We start from the raw sequence: 17,917 nt of genomic DNA, 5'->3' as shown, positions 1-17,917 counted from the left end.
GATGCAGTTTCAGTACTGTCTTGACACAATATACCTCCTAACAGACACAATATATTTAACAGACACAATATTTCTCCAAACTGACACAATATACATTCAAACTATCTCTAAAGATTAGATTCATTTATATGAGTATAAAAGATGATGATAAAATTGATTAAGGATTAGGAAAGCTTTTCTATAGTTTGCATTCCATTTCTATGATTGAGCACGCAAGTTTTATTAAACAGCTGTGGGATATTGTTTAAAAAGAATTAGATGGAACGTCATTAACAACATTCTGGTTGTTGAAAGTTATCTAAGTGCACATTATAAAGTTTTTTGTTTAAATGATAGTTTGAAGTAACAGCTGAACTTTGCAAAAAGCTATGTTAAAATACCATGAAAACAGCAAAAGAAAAAAAGGTATGTAGTTAAGAGTATAGTGACAATTTAAAAACAAACAAAAAATTGAGGTCAGGAAGACCCATTATGGTTGTTCTGTTCATTTGCTGGAACAGTTGGCCCAAGATATAACTCCACAAACAATTAAACATATTTCCAAATCATCATCTATCATTTGCATGTGTTGGAGAATTTAATGTGCAGTGAGCAAAAATAATAATAGACTAAAAGAACTTTGATTTAAACTTTTTTATGAACTTTTTATTTCATAATAAACAACCTGATGTTGAAATTTGATTAAACTCAAATTCTATTGTTATCAGAAATGTATAAGTATGTTTGGGTATCTTCTGCCATTCTGTTAATGTTATCAGAAAAGTATAACCGTTGTGGGTATCTTTCTGCCAATCTGCAATTGTTATCAGAAAAGTATAAGTGTGTGTGGGTGACTTTCTACCAATCTGTTATTGTTATCAGAAAGTATAAGTGTGCGTGTGTGTAAGTATAAGAGCAGTTTAACATTTACATTTGCATTAAATGTAAGCAAAAAAATGTCATAAGAAGAAAAATTTTAGTTGAATTAATTTAACTTAGTTTTTGAAAGTTTTTGTAATTGAAATTTTATTTACTTAAAAGTATAAATGATAATAAATGAATAAATATATAACATCATTTTAAGATTTGCAGCACATAGCAAAAAGAAATTAACAACTGTGTAAAGAAATTTTGCAATCGATTTTTGTTCATCAAGAAAAAATTAACTGAAAATTTTAACAGGAATCCATCCAACAGTTTCAAAAACAAAATAAAAAAAGTACAACTTAAGTGGCCCAACTGCTAATATTCCTGAAAAAGGTTGTAAAAGAAAGACAATAGAATCAATTAATACAATTATTATCATTCAAGTGAACAAAAACTGCTTCAAACCTGCAAGAAAGTTAGCAGAAAAAGTAGAAAACGTTCATGATATCAGAAATGGATCAGAGATTAAGGAGTTCAAGGTTGTTTTACTAAAAAACATAGGAAATAAAGATTAGTATTTGCATAAAAATGTGTCAATATGTCATTAAACTAGAGTAAAAGAAAGTATTGTGGAATGATAAGTCAAAATGTAATTTAAAACCATCTCATAAAGTTCAGAGGCATATAAATTAAGCTGCTATTAAAAACATGGTTTGGGGTGTTATATTATGGGAAGGAGTTGGAAAACTAACTTTTATTGATACCATCAATGGATTGTACACAGACATTCTTAAAAAGAGTCTTCTGTCAAAGAATTAAGATTAGAAAGCAATTTTATTTACCAGCAAGACAATGATCCCAAGCATACAGTAAAGGAAATGCCTCACTAAAAATGCTGTAGAAGTGATGGAATGGCCAGCACAATTTTCAGACTTAAATCCAATTGACGATCCATGGGCAATTTTGGATTGTAGGATCAGAGATGGATCATTTAGAATGAAAAAAGATCTAAAAGATATGATCTTGAAAGCTAGAGATCAAATTGACCCAAAAGAGACCAAAAGTTTAGTAAAATCAATTCTGAGTTTTTTGGCTGCTGTAATTAAAGCAAAAGGAGGTTGAAATAAAAAAAAAAACAAAAAACGCATAAACTCTTTAAAACAAGTGAGTTGGTCAATTATATATATATTTTTTTCATTAAAATAATTGCAATCAGAATTAAAACAAAGTTCATAATATAATGTGATAAAATTAGAACATTGTAAACAAAATTATATTAATCTTTATTATTTTAACAAATTTTTTTAACAACAAAAAATTTAAACATAACTTTTAGCATGTTTAAAAAAAAAAAAAATTGCTAAGAAGCTTTTGGTCCATCAATTTTTTTGCTCAAAAAATTAATGAATCAAGAAAAAAAAGCTACAACTAACTAACAAGCAAATAGCTAACAACTAGTACCAGCACATTAAACAATTACTCATAGTAAGTTTGTAGACAATGTATGCAATACATGGATTTGTATCATTTTATCAAACATTTACAAATCCATAAACCAAGTAATAGAAATTTCATGTCTTAAAAATGAAGATGAAATAATTTCAACAAAATGAACCAAAGATAACTAAGACTTTATATGGAGATTCCTTACTACACCAACAACTGAAGTAAATATAACGGCAGCAAAACCAGCATAGACAAAATGACCATTCATAAATATATCTTGATGCCTTGTTTGATACAATCGCAAACAACCAAGTATGCCTATCATGTACATAAATGCAGTATCTGAAAAGCAAAAAATAAGGTATATAAATTTTAAAATCAATTTAGCTTTAATTCCATAGAAAAATTTGCAATAATTGTTAAATAAAAATGCTCCATTTTAAGATAAATTTACATAAAACTTACATAAAAAATTTAATATATAAAATTTTTCTTGTAAAAGACTTTAATAGTGCTAATTGAAGACTCAACATACCAAATTGAAAATTAGAATAGTTTGGACAAACATGATAACAAGCACTTAGAACTCCTTCCATGAATAAAGCGTAGCCTGAAAAAGTGAATTGTTTTATAAGAATGCAACAGCTAAAGGCATAGAAAACTAGAAAGAAAAGGCTAACAAAAACAATTATGGAAATCATCATTATTATAAACTGTCAATAAAGGAAAAAAAATTAAAACAATGGTTTAATTTTAAAAAATATGCACACCAAATATACATACCCATAGCATACAAAATCCCAAAATGTTTTGGGATACCATATTTCTACAGAAGATAAAAATTTATAAAATTTTTACTCTTGTCAAATCTTTTCAGAAGATCTTTTTATTAAAGTAAAAAAAAAGTCAAATTTTAACTTTACTAAACATCAATATTAACATTTAAAAAATGTAGCTCAAGAATAATAACTACCTCAGAATAATAATAGTAGTAATAATAATAATAATAATAATAATAATAATAATAATAATAATAATAATAATAATAATAATAATAATAATAATAATAATAATAATAATAATAATAATAATAATAATGATGATGATGATGATGATGATGATGATGATGATGATGATGATAATAATAATAATAATAATAATAATAATAATAATAATAATAATAATAATAATAATAATGATGATGATAATAATAATAATAATAATAATAATAATAATAAAAATAATGATAATAATAATAAAAACAATGATAATAATAATAATAACAATAATAATAATAATAATAACAATAATAATAATAATAATAATAATAATAATAATAATAATAATAATAATAATAATAATAATAATAATAATAATAATAGTAAATAACAAAAAAATTTTATATTATATATAAATACCTCAGAAGTTATTGGATCTTTTGCATATGCCTGTTTAGCAAGACGATCTCTAAGATTTGAGTATTGGTAATTTAAATGTTTTTTATTAAAAGATTTTAAAACTTTAGAAAGAAACATATTGGAATTGTGTTTTCTTAAATGCTCAAGAAAACACTATTCCAATATGGCTAAAAAGTTTCTTGAATTTAAGGTATTCAAAATTATAGCCTAACGAATTGTGTAACATTTTGATTAATGGTACACACACAGCCTGTCAAAAGTTTGAGACCACTTAAGAGATATGTATAGATAAATAATTATATATAAATAATGGTAGTACTTCATTGAAATTAAAACTATTTTGGTACAACTAAAAAAAAATTAGTAAAATATGCAAATATGTCTATTGTTTAATAAATAATACACAGGAATGCACAAACTAAAATAAATACAGCTTTTTAAAGTTAAACACCACTACAGCTTTCTATTGACTCCTTCAAAGTATAGACATCATAATGTGAAACTAGTATCAAAAAGGGATCTGGTATTTTAACATTGCATAATGAAAAAAAAGCTGAACATGGCAAAGCTGAAAATATAAGAGACAGGAACACAGGCAAAGTGAAACTCATCAAGTTTTTCATTTGTCAGGAGTGCCAAAAGCTACAGTTAAAAAAAATTTACAATAATCTAATCTGTTTGGTAGAGTTGCTGTAAGAAAAAATTATTTAACCTTCAGTCTCAAAAAAAGAAAAAAAAGACTGGGTCCACTTTGGATTGCTTTTTACTGTTTATTGAAAATGAACAATAAAAAGTAATCTAAAGTATTCAGGTACTTAGAAGTGATAAATCAAAGTTCAAAAATAAGATACATTTACCAAACCAATAAAGATGTTGCCAGAACATGTGGTGCCTTCAATGAAGCATACCGGGAATTCCATCATGGTTTGAGGTTATTTTTCCATCTCTAGAGTTGGAGATTTAGTTAAAATCAATCGTATAATGAAAAAAAAAAAAAAAAAAAAAAAAAAAAAAAGAATAGAACTCTTGAACAAAAGGAGTTCCATCAAGGTTGTGATAAATGATGCTAAATTTTCCAACAGGACAATCATTCTAAACATAACTCCTAATTATGCAGAGATTATTTAGAATAAAAAGCAAGTAAAAATGTTTTGAAAAACATGATTTGGCTTCCACAAAGCCTGATCCTATTTGATCCATGGAATAAACTGATTTATGGCTAAAAAGTGACAATTTATCACTTGAGACTATCATCAAAAGATGATATGTGGAATCTCTTGAAATCTAATTGGGACAATTTATCACTTGAAACCATAAGCAATTTAGCAGCTTATTTGCCTATAATCATAAAAACAGTAATTAGATCTCTGAGGGTATTTTCAATAAAAATATTTGTCATGATATTTTAATCTTGAAATATCCCTTTTTTATTTTTTGTTCTTATGTTGTATTTTTATGTATCACATTAGCCAATTTTATTTATTTATTTTTTACTAAAACTTTACCATATTAACTTATCAACTTTCATTTCTAATTTTGTTTAATGGTCTCAAACTTTTGGCTGGCAGTGCATAAAATTTTTTTTTTTATTACAGTTTTTTGTAAATCACTTTCTGCACAACTTTAAATCCAGTCTGAATATCAACTAATTACAATTGTTTTTTCTCAAATGCTTGATCAAAGTACTAAAGTTCAATAAAGAGAAATATGAAGTTATAGAACAAACTCAAAGTGTTGTGAACTATGTTGCTGTGAACTGTGTTGTTATTTATGGACTGTCTTATACTACTTCAAATCCTTTTTTAAAAATATTTTTCATTTCTAAATTCTGTTTGTTAAAGATTTTGTTGAACTCACAAACTATTTTGTAAAACTGAAAAACAACTATATATCATCTTAGATCCTTTTTTTACAATCTTTTTGAATAAATAATTTTATTTTATTATTATTCTAATAGTTTTGCTCAACTATTAAAAAAATTGTTATAAATAAACTTTTTCTAACTTCAACTTTTAAAGTAAAATAGTTTAAAGGAAATTAGGGAATAAATAAAAAATTTTTTTATGTCCAATGCTATGTTATTTACTAAAATATATTGTGTAATGCATTAATTTTCAAAAATGCTTCAAGCAACCAAAAAATTAAACAAAATATCCAATAGCAACAAATAGCCTGTAAAATCTTTTGGCGCTTATTTAAAAAACTTTTATCTTTGAGGGAACAAACAAACAGCTGCCTACAAATAAACATTGAAAATAACAAAATGCATCAGACTTTATTACAGCAACTCACCTTCTTAATACAAAAAATATAAACAACAGACCCAGCATCATGTAGCCAATGTTACTGTACACATTGTTAAAAGCACTAAATGAATGAAATTTTTAACAACAGTAATTTACAAGCAACAAAATCAAATTTAAAAAAAGATAATATTTAAAAATGAGTAAAAACATAAAGCCAACATATGATCATTAAAATTTTTTACGTGAATTTAAGACAAAAAAACATGCAATAATTAACTTGAACTAATCAATAGTGGCCTAATTCTTGTGACAAATATTTTGCAAAGCATAGTTTGAGATGAAAGAATATTTAATTTAATTTGGTTCTTTTAATGCAAAAAAAAATCATCAAACTGCCATTATTTATATAATCTGAAGGGCTGAAGATGAATCTGGACACCAGAGTGCCCAAAAAAATGTAAAGTGTCTAAAAGCAATGTTTGACCCATAATAATGCAGTTTCCACCATACAAGTCATTTAAAAATGTAATTGCTTCCAATCAAAAGTTGTCAAAACATGATAGAGAAGACTAATATTCCAATGAAGATTCCACTATGAATAGATTATCAGCAGAAACAAATCTATTTGCTGTAATAATGTATTGAAGGTTTTATAGAAAATCATACATTTTTGAGGGACGCATCTTTTTTGTAGCTGAATATCACTCTGATAGTAAATATCTCTTTTGTTCAGCTCTAGCAACATAATATTACATAAATAGCATGGTTTTATACCTTCAAAAGAAATGGATCAATTTTCATGCCAATCATACCTGAATGCTGCATGATCAAGGAGTTTTGGGCTCTGAGCCTCAACAAAATCAATTTTGAAGAAAATTATAAAATGAATCTTCCAACACTGTATATCTTAAGAATGGTAAGATTAGAAATCAAAAAAGAACAAAACTTCAATATAAAAAAGAAAAAGAACTTTGTTTTCTTCTTTTTTATATTGAAAAAGAAGATACTTTATTTCTTAGTAAAAAAAAAAAAAAAAAAAAAAAAAAAGTTAACAAATTACGCTTTTAACTCTGCAAAATTTTTTAATGACCATGCATTTTTCATGTCTAAACAAAAAACAATGCAAAATAATTACCTAAGCAAATGATATGGTCTTGCACATTCAAAGTTATAGTAACATATATCTTGATCACCACTTGCATTAACAACACGTTGGTAAGTGAGCACCAACTGAATAACAGGAAGTGAATAAAAAACAGCAACAGTTAAAAGATTCCTAAATGAAATTTTTTAAAAAATAATTCTTAACTTTTTTTAAATGGTTTTTAGATAATTATTAACTTGTTTCTTACAAAAGTGAATAACTACTAACCAATAATATACATTAAATTTTTTCGCCAACTTTTTATGTGACTTTCTTGATAAATCAGATATATAAAGATTTGTCTAAATAAATATTCTAAGTTTAAAGACATTCCTAGAAAGGCTTTTGTATTAAGAAAACAGCAGTCAAATAACATTAAAATATCAAGCTCTACTACCTTTAACCTGTAAACATCCTTATTTTCATCTATATCATCCAACCAATCGTAGTCTTCACTGTCAGAATTAATACCTGAAGCTGATTGCATAGTTGCCTCATTATCGATGTTTCCTATTATTTTAAAAGTTCAAAAGATGCAAAGACAAAAGAAATAAACAACAAAACTTTACAAATTAAAAATTGACAAAAAAATTAACTCAACTCTAAAAAATAAAAAAGGTACCATAATTAATACTTCTATTTTCCCCAGGTGTTCGCAGAGGTTCACTTTCTGGTGCATGTGTATCAACAACTGCATCATCTGTTTTTAAAATTAGATAAAATATCAAAAAAGAAAATTGTGTTAAAAATTCTTGACTTTTGTTAAAATTATAAATGAGTTAATTAGATTAATAATTCATCTATAGCTTTTTTAGAAAAAATATTGATTTTCTAATCCAAAACAGTAAAGAATTTTTAGATAACTTTCATTTTCCAATTTTTGACTATTAATAAGGTATGTTATATAATGAAGAAGTTGATTAAAATAAAACAGTTTAAAGATTTATAAAGAAAACACCTTAAATGCCTTATTAAAATTTATAACAATTATTTGTTGTAGTTTGTAATGATGCATAAAATTGACAGCAAAAAAAAAAAGGTTATTATGTTTGCATAAATCGTGCAAATGGTAAGTATAATTAAAATTAGCTAAAAAATATATTTTTATCCTAAAAATAAGATTAAGTATAGCTTTTCAGAAAAATGACATCAAGAAAATAACTTTTGTCTTTCCATCAACAATCTTATATTATATTTCCATTTTCAATCTTATATTATGATTTCCCTTGATTTGAAAATTCAAGGGAAATCATAATATAAGATTGAAAAAGAACTGGGATTCCTTTTACCACAGAGCCCTCAAACGTTAAAAAACATGATCTGATTGAGTTGACCAACTTTCTACCTCTTCTATTATTATATTATCTCATGTGCTCATTATAACTTCTTTCAAATTGTTTTTATGGCTAAATGCTTAGTCACCAAATTTTCTGTCCAAAATATATCATAAATATTTGGATTCAAACCCAGATTTTGAAATGGTCATTTCTAAAAATTGAGGCTATTTATATAAAAGTATAGCTTCATTTCCTTAATAGTAAGTTTTGGATTGTTACCCTACTGGAATATGAAATTGTTTCCTCATTCTCAGTTTTTTTAGTTATTTTTTAGGTTGCAAGTTGTCTTTCAGAATTTTATAATAGATTGAAGTATCCATCAACAATTTTGTCATTTTTCTCACTCTTTTCCTAGTCATACTACCCTAAACCATTTCCTCCTGTAAGCTTTACAGTACCTCACTTCTTTTTCACCACACTTTATAGACTCCAATTGATGCTTCATTTTTTTTACAGTTAAGAAATATTTTTTTCAAACTACTCTACCTTTATAACCTAGTTCTCTGATATGATTTGTGATTGTTTGAGATGTCACTGTGATGTTGTAATCTTAAATTTTAAAAGCTAGTTTTGCTGTAGAAGTGAATCTATTTTTCTTCACACAAACCAGGAAAAATGTATTTCTTTATACATAGTTAGACTCACAAATTTAAGATGATATAAGGAAAGAAATACTCAGTCTTTAGAAATGTAGAAGCAAGTAACTTTCAGTGATAAAAATAACATTATAAGTACTAACTTTTTTGTTTACTTTTGTTACAACAATTTTGAGTTAAGTTTTTTTTATTAATTCATTTTATTATACTTGATAACATTTTAAAACATAATTATGTTTTAGTATCATGCAAGATTTAGGAATTTTTCTTGAAAAAAATACAATAAGGTCAATATATTCTTAAACTTTCATTTTATGGCACTTTAAAAAAAGCCTTAAACTTTGATGCTCTTTTTTTTTGAAGCCACTGTAATTTCTGAAATTTTTATCTTAGATTGGGCTGTATGAATGGTTTTAATTTCAAAAAAAGTTGAAAGAGATAAAAATTTCATTTTTTGTCCTTTTTTTATATGGAATTATTCTTAACTCAAAGTAAAATACATAAAAACTTTTTGTTAAAAAATTACCTTTCACTTTATTTGGTAAAAGAAACACAAAGAACGATTTACCCCCATCTTCAGATCTAAAACAAAGAATTTTTGGATTTCTACAGCAACTCCTTTATTGTTGTTTTTATTTGCATTTTAAAACTTTGGGATAATTTTATAAATGAAGTACTTGAAGACATTAAAAGATAATTTTACATAGCTATAAATTAGATAACTATAAATTACATAAATATAAATTATAAATTTTTACAACTATAAATTAGATAACTGTAAATTAGATTATTAGAGCAAAAACATAAATCTTGAAATGAAGATAACTTACAAACACCAAATCACCACATAGATCATAACTGATAAAAAATAAAACGAGCCAAAAAAAACCGCAGGTGCAATCACAGGAATCACATATTCATCAACTATATGAAAGAGCATCAAAAATTTTATATTATGAATATGTAAACAATTTTTTTCTTAAACTTTTTCATATTCCTAATTTTTTTCTAAATAACCCTTCTTTATCATAATATACTTTTCTGTTATACGTTCTGTTTTTAGGTGTTTATAAATCAATTCTTTTATTTTCTGTAATTAAGGTTAGGTTTATACAAATTTGATTAAGAAAGTTTATTGAGTTAGTTTAAAAGGAAATATATAAAACAGACATTTTGCCTCATTTTATATAAAAACCTTTTGAGTTTAAGGTTTTATGAAAAAAATTGCAGAGTTATGGCCAAAGTGAGCATCAAAAGAAACAATCATAAATGCAGATGAAAAAGGTTTGTCTTAAGTTGAGAATTCAGTGTTAAGTGGATGCAGGGAGATAAGTGCTTAAGAGTCGAGTTGTGTATTAATGAAAATACCAAATAGTCATTGTCTTTAACAGCAGTAACAATTCATATCCAAAACATGATCCATATGGCTCAGCAACCTATTGGAAACATAAATACAAAAGTACCATGAAAGCTGCTAAGTACAAAAAGTGCCATCAAACAATATCTAAGAGATCTACATCGCTAGCAGAAATTCCTAATTTGTTGTCTGTAACCAAAATAACACACTCAAGGCTTAATGGAGGGGAAGAAAATATTGGAAAAGGTTTCAGAGATCAAGACAAAGCTAAAAAAGAACAAGTAAATGAAGAAAGGAAAGCCAAGCATTTGAGGCATTTTTTAAACATAAGGAGAAATATACATGTAGGAAGAATATTTGTGATGCTTTGAGAATCTTCATATTACCATGTTTTAAAATTTACATGCAGTAAAACATCTGCCTAGGTGAAACAGGTTCAAAACCAATAATGATCAAACTATTTTGTAATATTGGACCAAAGAAAAGCATTCAGTTTGAATATCATGAAAGAGACACTGATGATGCTGATGACAACATGAGTAATGTTGATGATGTCAGGATGAGTTGACAACCTGAGTGATGTTGAAAAGGTGATTGATTACAAGCTGATATCTAAAATGGGGAGAGAGATTTAAGTGAAGACAACCAGGATGATATAAAATGAGGTGATTGTGTATAGGTAAAGAGAACAATCTTGGGTACTTTAAACTGATATTTTTGGTTTATTGACTGATTTCTTCCAAAGTACTACCCAGCATTCTGCAGTCCCTGATTTAGGATTAAAATTATAATTTTAACATTTTTCTCTATTCTTTACCTTTCATGTATGTTGATGATATTTTAAAGAAAAAATTTCAAAAGTAACCATTTAAGTATTTTAGTTTTTATAGCTTTTTTGAATTGGTACTTCAAAAAGCTAGGTGTTTTGAAAGTCAATTTTGAGAAAGTTGAATCTATTATTCTATAAAGTAGTCTAATCAACCCTGCTTTTAGGGTCTTAAAGCATTATGCCTGATAACATATTTTCAGAAGGGCTTGCAAAATTTTAAATTCTTTTTAACAAGTTTGTTAAAAGCTAGTAGACTTTTTTCAACTTTATATTAACATAGAGATATTATAATAACATAGAATGTTCTTTAAGGATAACATAATATTTTTGCTTTTACCACTTAAAATGGTATTCTTTATTCAGATTATTCACCATTTTCAGAACTTAATAAATAAACTTGGTTCTATGTAGCTTAATTAAAAACCTGACATTCTGAGGTCCCTTCATCTGTATAGTTTCCATATTGTCAAATTCTTGTTATGTGGACTTTTGAATAACTCAGAATTCATTAAATCAGCTAAGATGTACAATTTAAATAAAATAAAAAACTCACTTTTAGGCAAAACCTGGACACTTATTTGCATATTCTTCATGCGATCATTTTTAAAAACAGCAGGAGAATGAATATTACCACCTAAAGAATTTAAATGCATATTTAAAATACAAAGACATGAATAAAATTTATTTAAAAGCTCTTGAAACTTGAATTACTCATAGAGAAAATGTTTTAAGAATAGAATTTTAAATGCCATTTTTAAAATGGTATTTAAAATTCTTAAACTTTAACATCATGATTTTACTTATCAAAAACTTTTGATAACAGGAAAAGAGAAAATATCTTAACAGACCTTCTTTATCAATATCAAGATTTGCAGAGGAGAATGGATTAATTTTGCCATTTTGAACTTCACAAGCTTCATCTGTATCTTCCACCATTATCACAATATAAAACTTACCAGCTGGAATATGAATTTTCTAAAAAATAAAGAAAACTCAATGATCATTGCATTCTGTAACACTTTAAATACTGTTATCTATTAAATGATACATAAAATGCCACTAAGCAAAGAACTACTGAAATATTTTAAAGCTGTTAAACACCTCTACTGTTATTCCTGCTTGCTTAGTCATAGTAGCATAAACTCCAGAATAACCACTTTGAGATGAAGTGATTGTAGGACACTAAATGATTACATAAAACTAAAAAACATGAACTCAATTTTGAACAAAAAAACATTAAAATTTAAATATTTTGTTTAAACTAAAAAGTTACAAATTATAATACTAATAATACATTAATTACTAAAAATTGTAATATTTTTATGATGCAACATGTCAGCACTTAAATTAATTCAGATTTTTCAAAAGAAATCTTTTGATTATCACCAACTTCAGTAATTATAATTATTATTTCAGTAAAACAGTCTCTGATCTTCAGTAAAAAATGAGAAAATATAATTTCTAACAAATACAAAAATAATCATTATGGTATTTTTTTCAACTACATTAAACAAATCTTTGCTTTTCCAATTTAAAAAATGCTTGCAAATATTACATTTCTAATCAAAGTACACAGGAAAGTATATAAAAACAAGTGTACTTTTCTTTTTGTAAATATATATATATATATATACAAAAAGAAAAGTACATACAATATATATACAAAAATACTAATAGATATAAACAGTGTTTCTTTAAATGCAAATTCAAAAACACATTTTTAATTAAAGAAGTCAAAGCCACAACAACAAAAATCAGAAAAATGTAAAGGATAAATTAATTCTGTCATAGATTTTGATAGCAATAGTAATCAGTATACAGAATAACTAATGAAAACAAAGGTGAATAATAAAAAATATAGTTTGTATACTTTTGAATTTTGAACTGTGATGATTGCACAAATCGCACTCTGTGATGTAGCTTTTACTAGGACCCTCTCTTCATCAGCAGCAAATTCATATAAATACACCTATTTTTCAATTTTAAAAATATAAATTTTATATGTATGAAAAAAAAACAAAAAAAAAAAACAAAAAAAATTATCTAACTATTATAAAATAGCATATTTATTATAATTGGCTAAATATGATTCTACTGCTTACACCAAAAACCTCTTTATGGGGCTTCTTTTTCTAAACTTAACTTTTTTCTCATTAAATTTAAAGGATGGAAGGAGAAAAACAGTGATGTCACAGTTTTTTCTTTTAACATAATAACAAAATGTAGTTATTTTGTTAATCTTTTGTTCCTCCACACAAGCCACAACCCTTTGCCTTTAACCTCTCCCACCAGGTTAAAACATATAACATATAAAATATGATATTTTTTCTCATCTTCTCTTCCATCAAGAAAAATATATTTACAAAGATTTCTGATTAAAAAGCAATTAGTAAAAGGAAACTAAATAACATCAAGTTTATCAAAACAATGTAATTACAATATGGTTAAAGAAAAAAAACAACACAGTATGATTTCTTTATGTGTAACCAGGGCTGTGGAGTCGGTAAGCTGCTGTTCCGACTCCGACTCCTTAATTTTATCATGGACCGACTCCGACTCCCAACTCCTTCATAAGTAACCAATTTATAACAACAAATATACTGTAGTAAAATGTTAACATTGGCTATTTCATCACTATGATACAAATAATCCAACCACTTAGTGCTTTAAACAATATTTATTAGAAAACAATTTCTGAACAAACAACTTTTCTGAACTCTTGTTATGCAATAAACTCTTATGCAGTCACTAATAACATGAATTTGTCAAAATCATGTTTGAAATATTGTCAGTTGGACAATATTTCAAACATGAAAGAGCTTGTTCTTCTTTAAGTTCATATTCTTTAAGAATCTTTTCTACTAAGACTTGGAGAAATTCGCTGGTGTGATTAGTTTTGGCGTCTTTTACTGCCAATGTCTTGGTAACTGCTTCATTTTTTTCAAAAAAGAATTAAACATTGATTGGAAAATAGCTCACTCTGTTAAGAAACACAAAGCGTCCCTTGAGACATTCATTTAGTTCTTCTCTTTGTTTAACAGCTTCTTCAATCACTAATTTTCTAATACTCTCTCTCTCTCTCTCTCTCTCTCTCTCTCTCTCTCTCTCTCTCTCTCTCTCTCTCTCTCTCTCTCTCTCTCTCTCTCTCTCTCTCTCTCTCTCTCTCTCTCTCTCTCTCTCTCTCTCTCTCTCTCTCTCTCTCTCTCTCTCTCTCTCTCTCTCTCTCTCTCTCTCTCTCTCTCTCTCTCTCTCTCTCTCTCCAGAGAAACAAAGTTAATTGAATACTTACAGTCTTTCTGTTTGTGTAGCAACTCTTTGGTGCTTGGTGGTGGCACGCCTAGCTTTCTACTAAGAATATGTAGCACAGTGACAGACAATTAAGGTCGGGATTTGGGGGATCATGAAGTTATATAGTTTAAGGGAAGGTAGAGGAGAGCGCAAGGGAGGTGATATATGATTATCCTTGTCCTCCAGTTGTTGCAAACTACAATTCTCCATTGTGTCTGGATATCCTACAGCTTTCAGAGCATCCTGGGACTTGTAGTTTTGTAACAACTGGAGGGCTAGAGTTTGATACTTGTGCTTTAGACTGACATAACATAAAATATTTTAATGAATAACATCTATAAAATCCTTTTGAAAGTTATGAAACTTTGAAAGATTTTTTTAAAACAGGAGTCAGTACAATTTTTCCAACTCCGACTCCAGCCAAAATGAGCTCCGACTCCGACTCCACGACTCCGACTCCACAGCCCTGTGTGTAACGAAAAACTTAATAAATATTATTTTGATTTACTTATAATTTGTATAATATGTATTTAATGTATTTAAAATAAGTTTCTTTTTTTTCTTTTAATTTTTATCTAATATAAATTAAACTTCAATCCTGCTTGTAAACTTCAATCCTGCTTATAATCCTGTTTGTGGCTTTTGTGAAGCAAGTCTGAAAAAACTGCTGGTTCTAAAGCTTTTTTTGGAATAAATTGATTTCATGGATTGGGCAGGTTTGTATTAGACTTAAGGCATTGTAAAATGGTTTGATATGTTCCAAAATATTTAGGAACACATTTAGCTCCATCTTGATGATTTCAAATGGTGAAGGTTTTGACAAGAGCAGAATTCTTCAATCCATCTTTCTAATAAAAGTTTCATCATAATAAAACAGGTGAACACTGTCTGATTATCAGCTGTTTATATTAAATGCATACCTAGAGAGCTGACTAAAATAATGTTATTGGTAGAAAAACTAGGAAAACTCATGTTCTTAGCAAAGTCAAATGCAAAAGCATACATAGCTTTTACAAGGACGTGATATGCTGCTGTCTTTCTGATGTATAATGATTTGCCCTAGTGAAGTCTTTCTCTTGCTGATTCTTGATGAGCTAATCTGCAGAACTGTATTTGATTTCAAGTGTAATGGTGAGTTTCTCACTTGTTGAACAAGTATTTACAGAGGTAACCAAAGGTGTTATCAAATTTTTATGGAAATATTTGTGGAAATATTCTGGAGAAAAAAATTTTGCATTCTATAATTGAAGCTAGAAATCACAATAAATCACAGTCCATGTAAAAATAAAATGTAAATAATCATCAAATATTATTCTCAATTAAACATTATTAAAGCACCTGTAGCTTTCACAGCAAACTTTATGTTGTGAGAAGTGCTCATTTACATATTTGCAATGATACAGCAACAAACTTACTATATAGATGGGGCACTAATTCAAAAAAAAAAGAGGCACCATTGGTTTTCCCCTTGCACTCTTCATTTGTATAGACTTTATAGTTCTAGATTTATTCTATGGCAAATACATTAATTAAAAAAAGTACTTAAAACTAATTCAGAAAGTTTAGGATTATGTGAATGAGTACTTACTACTGGTTCAGCAGGATTGGCACTAAGTGGATATGGATCTTTTTTTGATCTATATACAACAGCAAATTTTTCTGGTCATTTTTTAAAATTCATAGATAAAAACAAACAACTTATGTAAAAAAAACTTTTAAAATCTTACGTGATTACATAATTAACTTCTGTGTACACTCTAAAAGAGTAAAACAACCCAACAGGATTAGAATTTGAAATATCCAAATAGAAATCAGGGACTGTTTTGTTTTGTGAGTTCTTGTTTAATGATGGGCACAGTGTTCGACTGACATTATTGTAAGACTTCCTAAAACAGAAGATTTTATTATACTAAAAAATAAATAAAATATTATAATAACTAAAACAATAAATAAAAAATTAAAATAACTAAAATAAAATATAAACTTAACTTCTTAATAGCTAAGAAGAAAATTAACTAAACAGAATTTATTAACAATAGTAGATATAATAATAATAATAATAATAATAATAATAATAATAATAATAATAATAATAATAATAATAATAATAATAATATAAACAATGTCTATAGTTATAAGAAAAATTATAAGAATAATCATAATAGTAATTTATAATAATAACAGTATACCATGCTTTCAAAAATATTTAGACAAACTAAGAATTTTTGGACCATATAGTACCATATAAAAAAAGTATTTAATGTAGTAACCCCCCCCCCCCCCCAACCAAATTTGCAATAACTTAGTAAAATGGGTTAACTTTACCAAGTTATTGCAAATTTTTGTTGAAGTTCTTTTCCAAATGGATTGTAATTAAGGATATGTACTGAATTTACTTTTTTCTTGACTAACTCTTTTTCCATTAACATCCCAATAGATTCAGCTAGAATTGGCCATAGCATTAAATTAATTTCTTTCTTACATCCATCCTTTGACTATCTGAGCAGTGTTAGTAGGAGTTCCATCTTGTTAGAACTACTTTTGTTTCATTTACTTAACATGCCTGATTATATAGTAAAAATCTACTTTAACCTTGGTACAAGAAAAACTGATGCTCTTGAAGTCAGCATTTAGTCAGTATTAGTTTTCTGATGAATATAAATTGCTCATTCTATAGTTATTTTAGGGCATGAATGCACATGATGTTAGGTGCCACTGTCCTATTACAAATTTTTAGAATGTTATTGATATGATTCTTAGATAATGATAATCATCTTGATTTTTCTCTACTGCTAATACTGTAGCCATCCTTCATACTTCAATTAATCTTTTTCAACTCATTTCTTTGTTTTTTAACTTTTAAACAAATGAAAGATAGATCAAAAAACTATTTAAAACTTTTTCATATACTTTTTCAATTACATTTTCTTGTTTTTTTGTCGTTGTTGTTTTTTTTTGTATACATTTGTTAAAACTCTAATTATAAAATAAATTGTAAAATAAAAGTTATCTTTATCACTTATGATTAATTTTTAGAAGGCTTTGAGAAAAAAAAGTAAAAAATTGCTTATTTTAATTTTTTTTCAAAGCATGCCTTTTTTCTTTTTGTAAGAAACATAATAACAATAATTTAATGTCCCTTTAAAATTTAAAGTTACAAATACAAAGAGAAAACTTATGATACAACTGAGCAATTACCCAGATACTGAAGTAAAGGGAACACTCCAAGAGTTAACACCTCTCATTTGACGAGCAACAAAAAGTAATGGTGACTCTTCACTAGAATTTGGGCTTGTAACAGAAATTCGTACAGCCTTTAAAAAAAATTATATCTACAAATATTTAGATGCTACACATTTTGCATGTGTGTATGTGTAAGTGTGTGTGCCTGTATAACAGACACACACACA

At 26.8% G+C, this 17,917-nt stretch overlaps 2 protein-coding genes across 2 annotated transcripts in view; both read right to left on the bottom strand.

Annotated features, from left to right (window-relative positions):
* The window catches only part of LOC149886089 (uncharacterized), a 282,044-nt gene that overhangs the window by 45,065 nt on the left and 219,062 nt on the right, over nt 1–17,917 (bottom strand). The window lies entirely within an intron of this gene.
* The window catches only part of LOC145184644 (SID1 transmembrane family member 1-like), a 35,775-nt gene that overhangs the window by 6,383 nt on the left and 11,475 nt on the right, over nt 1–17,917 (bottom strand). Inside the window, exons 3-20 of the mRNA XM_090092476.1 lie at nt 17,706–17,821; nt 16,235–16,393; nt 16,096–16,144; nt 13,090–13,188; nt 12,321–12,401; nt 12,068–12,194; nt 11,773–11,853; nt 9,864–9,957; nt 9,560–9,615; nt 7,723–7,800; nt 7,498–7,610; nt 7,329–7,402; nt 7,092–7,232; nt 6,003–6,077; nt 3,711–3,759; nt 3,076–3,118; nt 2,828–2,902; nt 2,498–2,634 (exon numbers count right to left, since the gene is read on the bottom strand). Of these exons, the coding sequence (XP_089948602.1) occupies nt 2,498–2,634; nt 2,828–2,902; nt 3,076–3,118; nt 3,711–3,759; nt 6,003–6,077; nt 7,092–7,232; nt 7,329–7,402; nt 7,498–7,610; nt 7,723–7,800; nt 9,560–9,615; nt 9,864–9,957; nt 11,773–11,853; nt 12,068–12,194; nt 12,321–12,401; nt 13,090–13,188; nt 16,096–16,144; nt 16,235–16,393; nt 17,706–17,821 (1,647 nt within the window). The remainder of the gene's footprint in view (nt 1–2,497; nt 2,635–2,827; nt 2,903–3,075; nt 3,119–3,710; nt 3,760–6,002; nt 6,078–7,091; nt 7,233–7,328; nt 7,403–7,497; nt 7,611–7,722; nt 7,801–9,559; nt 9,616–9,863; nt 9,958–11,772; nt 11,854–12,067; nt 12,195–12,320; nt 12,402–13,089; nt 13,189–16,095; nt 16,145–16,234; nt 16,394–17,705; nt 17,822–17,917) is intronic.

The sequence above is a fragment of the Hydra viridissima genome, unplaced genomic scaffold (genome assembly GCF_058129835.1).
Source record: "Hydra viridissima isolate aposymbiotic clone 2 unplaced genomic scaffold, HvirCarnegie_v1 scaffold_7, whole genome shotgun sequence".
NCBI classification, from domain to species: domain Eukaryota; kingdom Metazoa; phylum Cnidaria; class Hydrozoa; order Anthoathecata; family Hydridae; genus Hydra; species Hydra viridissima.
Note: the sequence above shows the minus strand (reverse complement) of the source record. Positions and strands in the feature narration are given on the sequence as shown.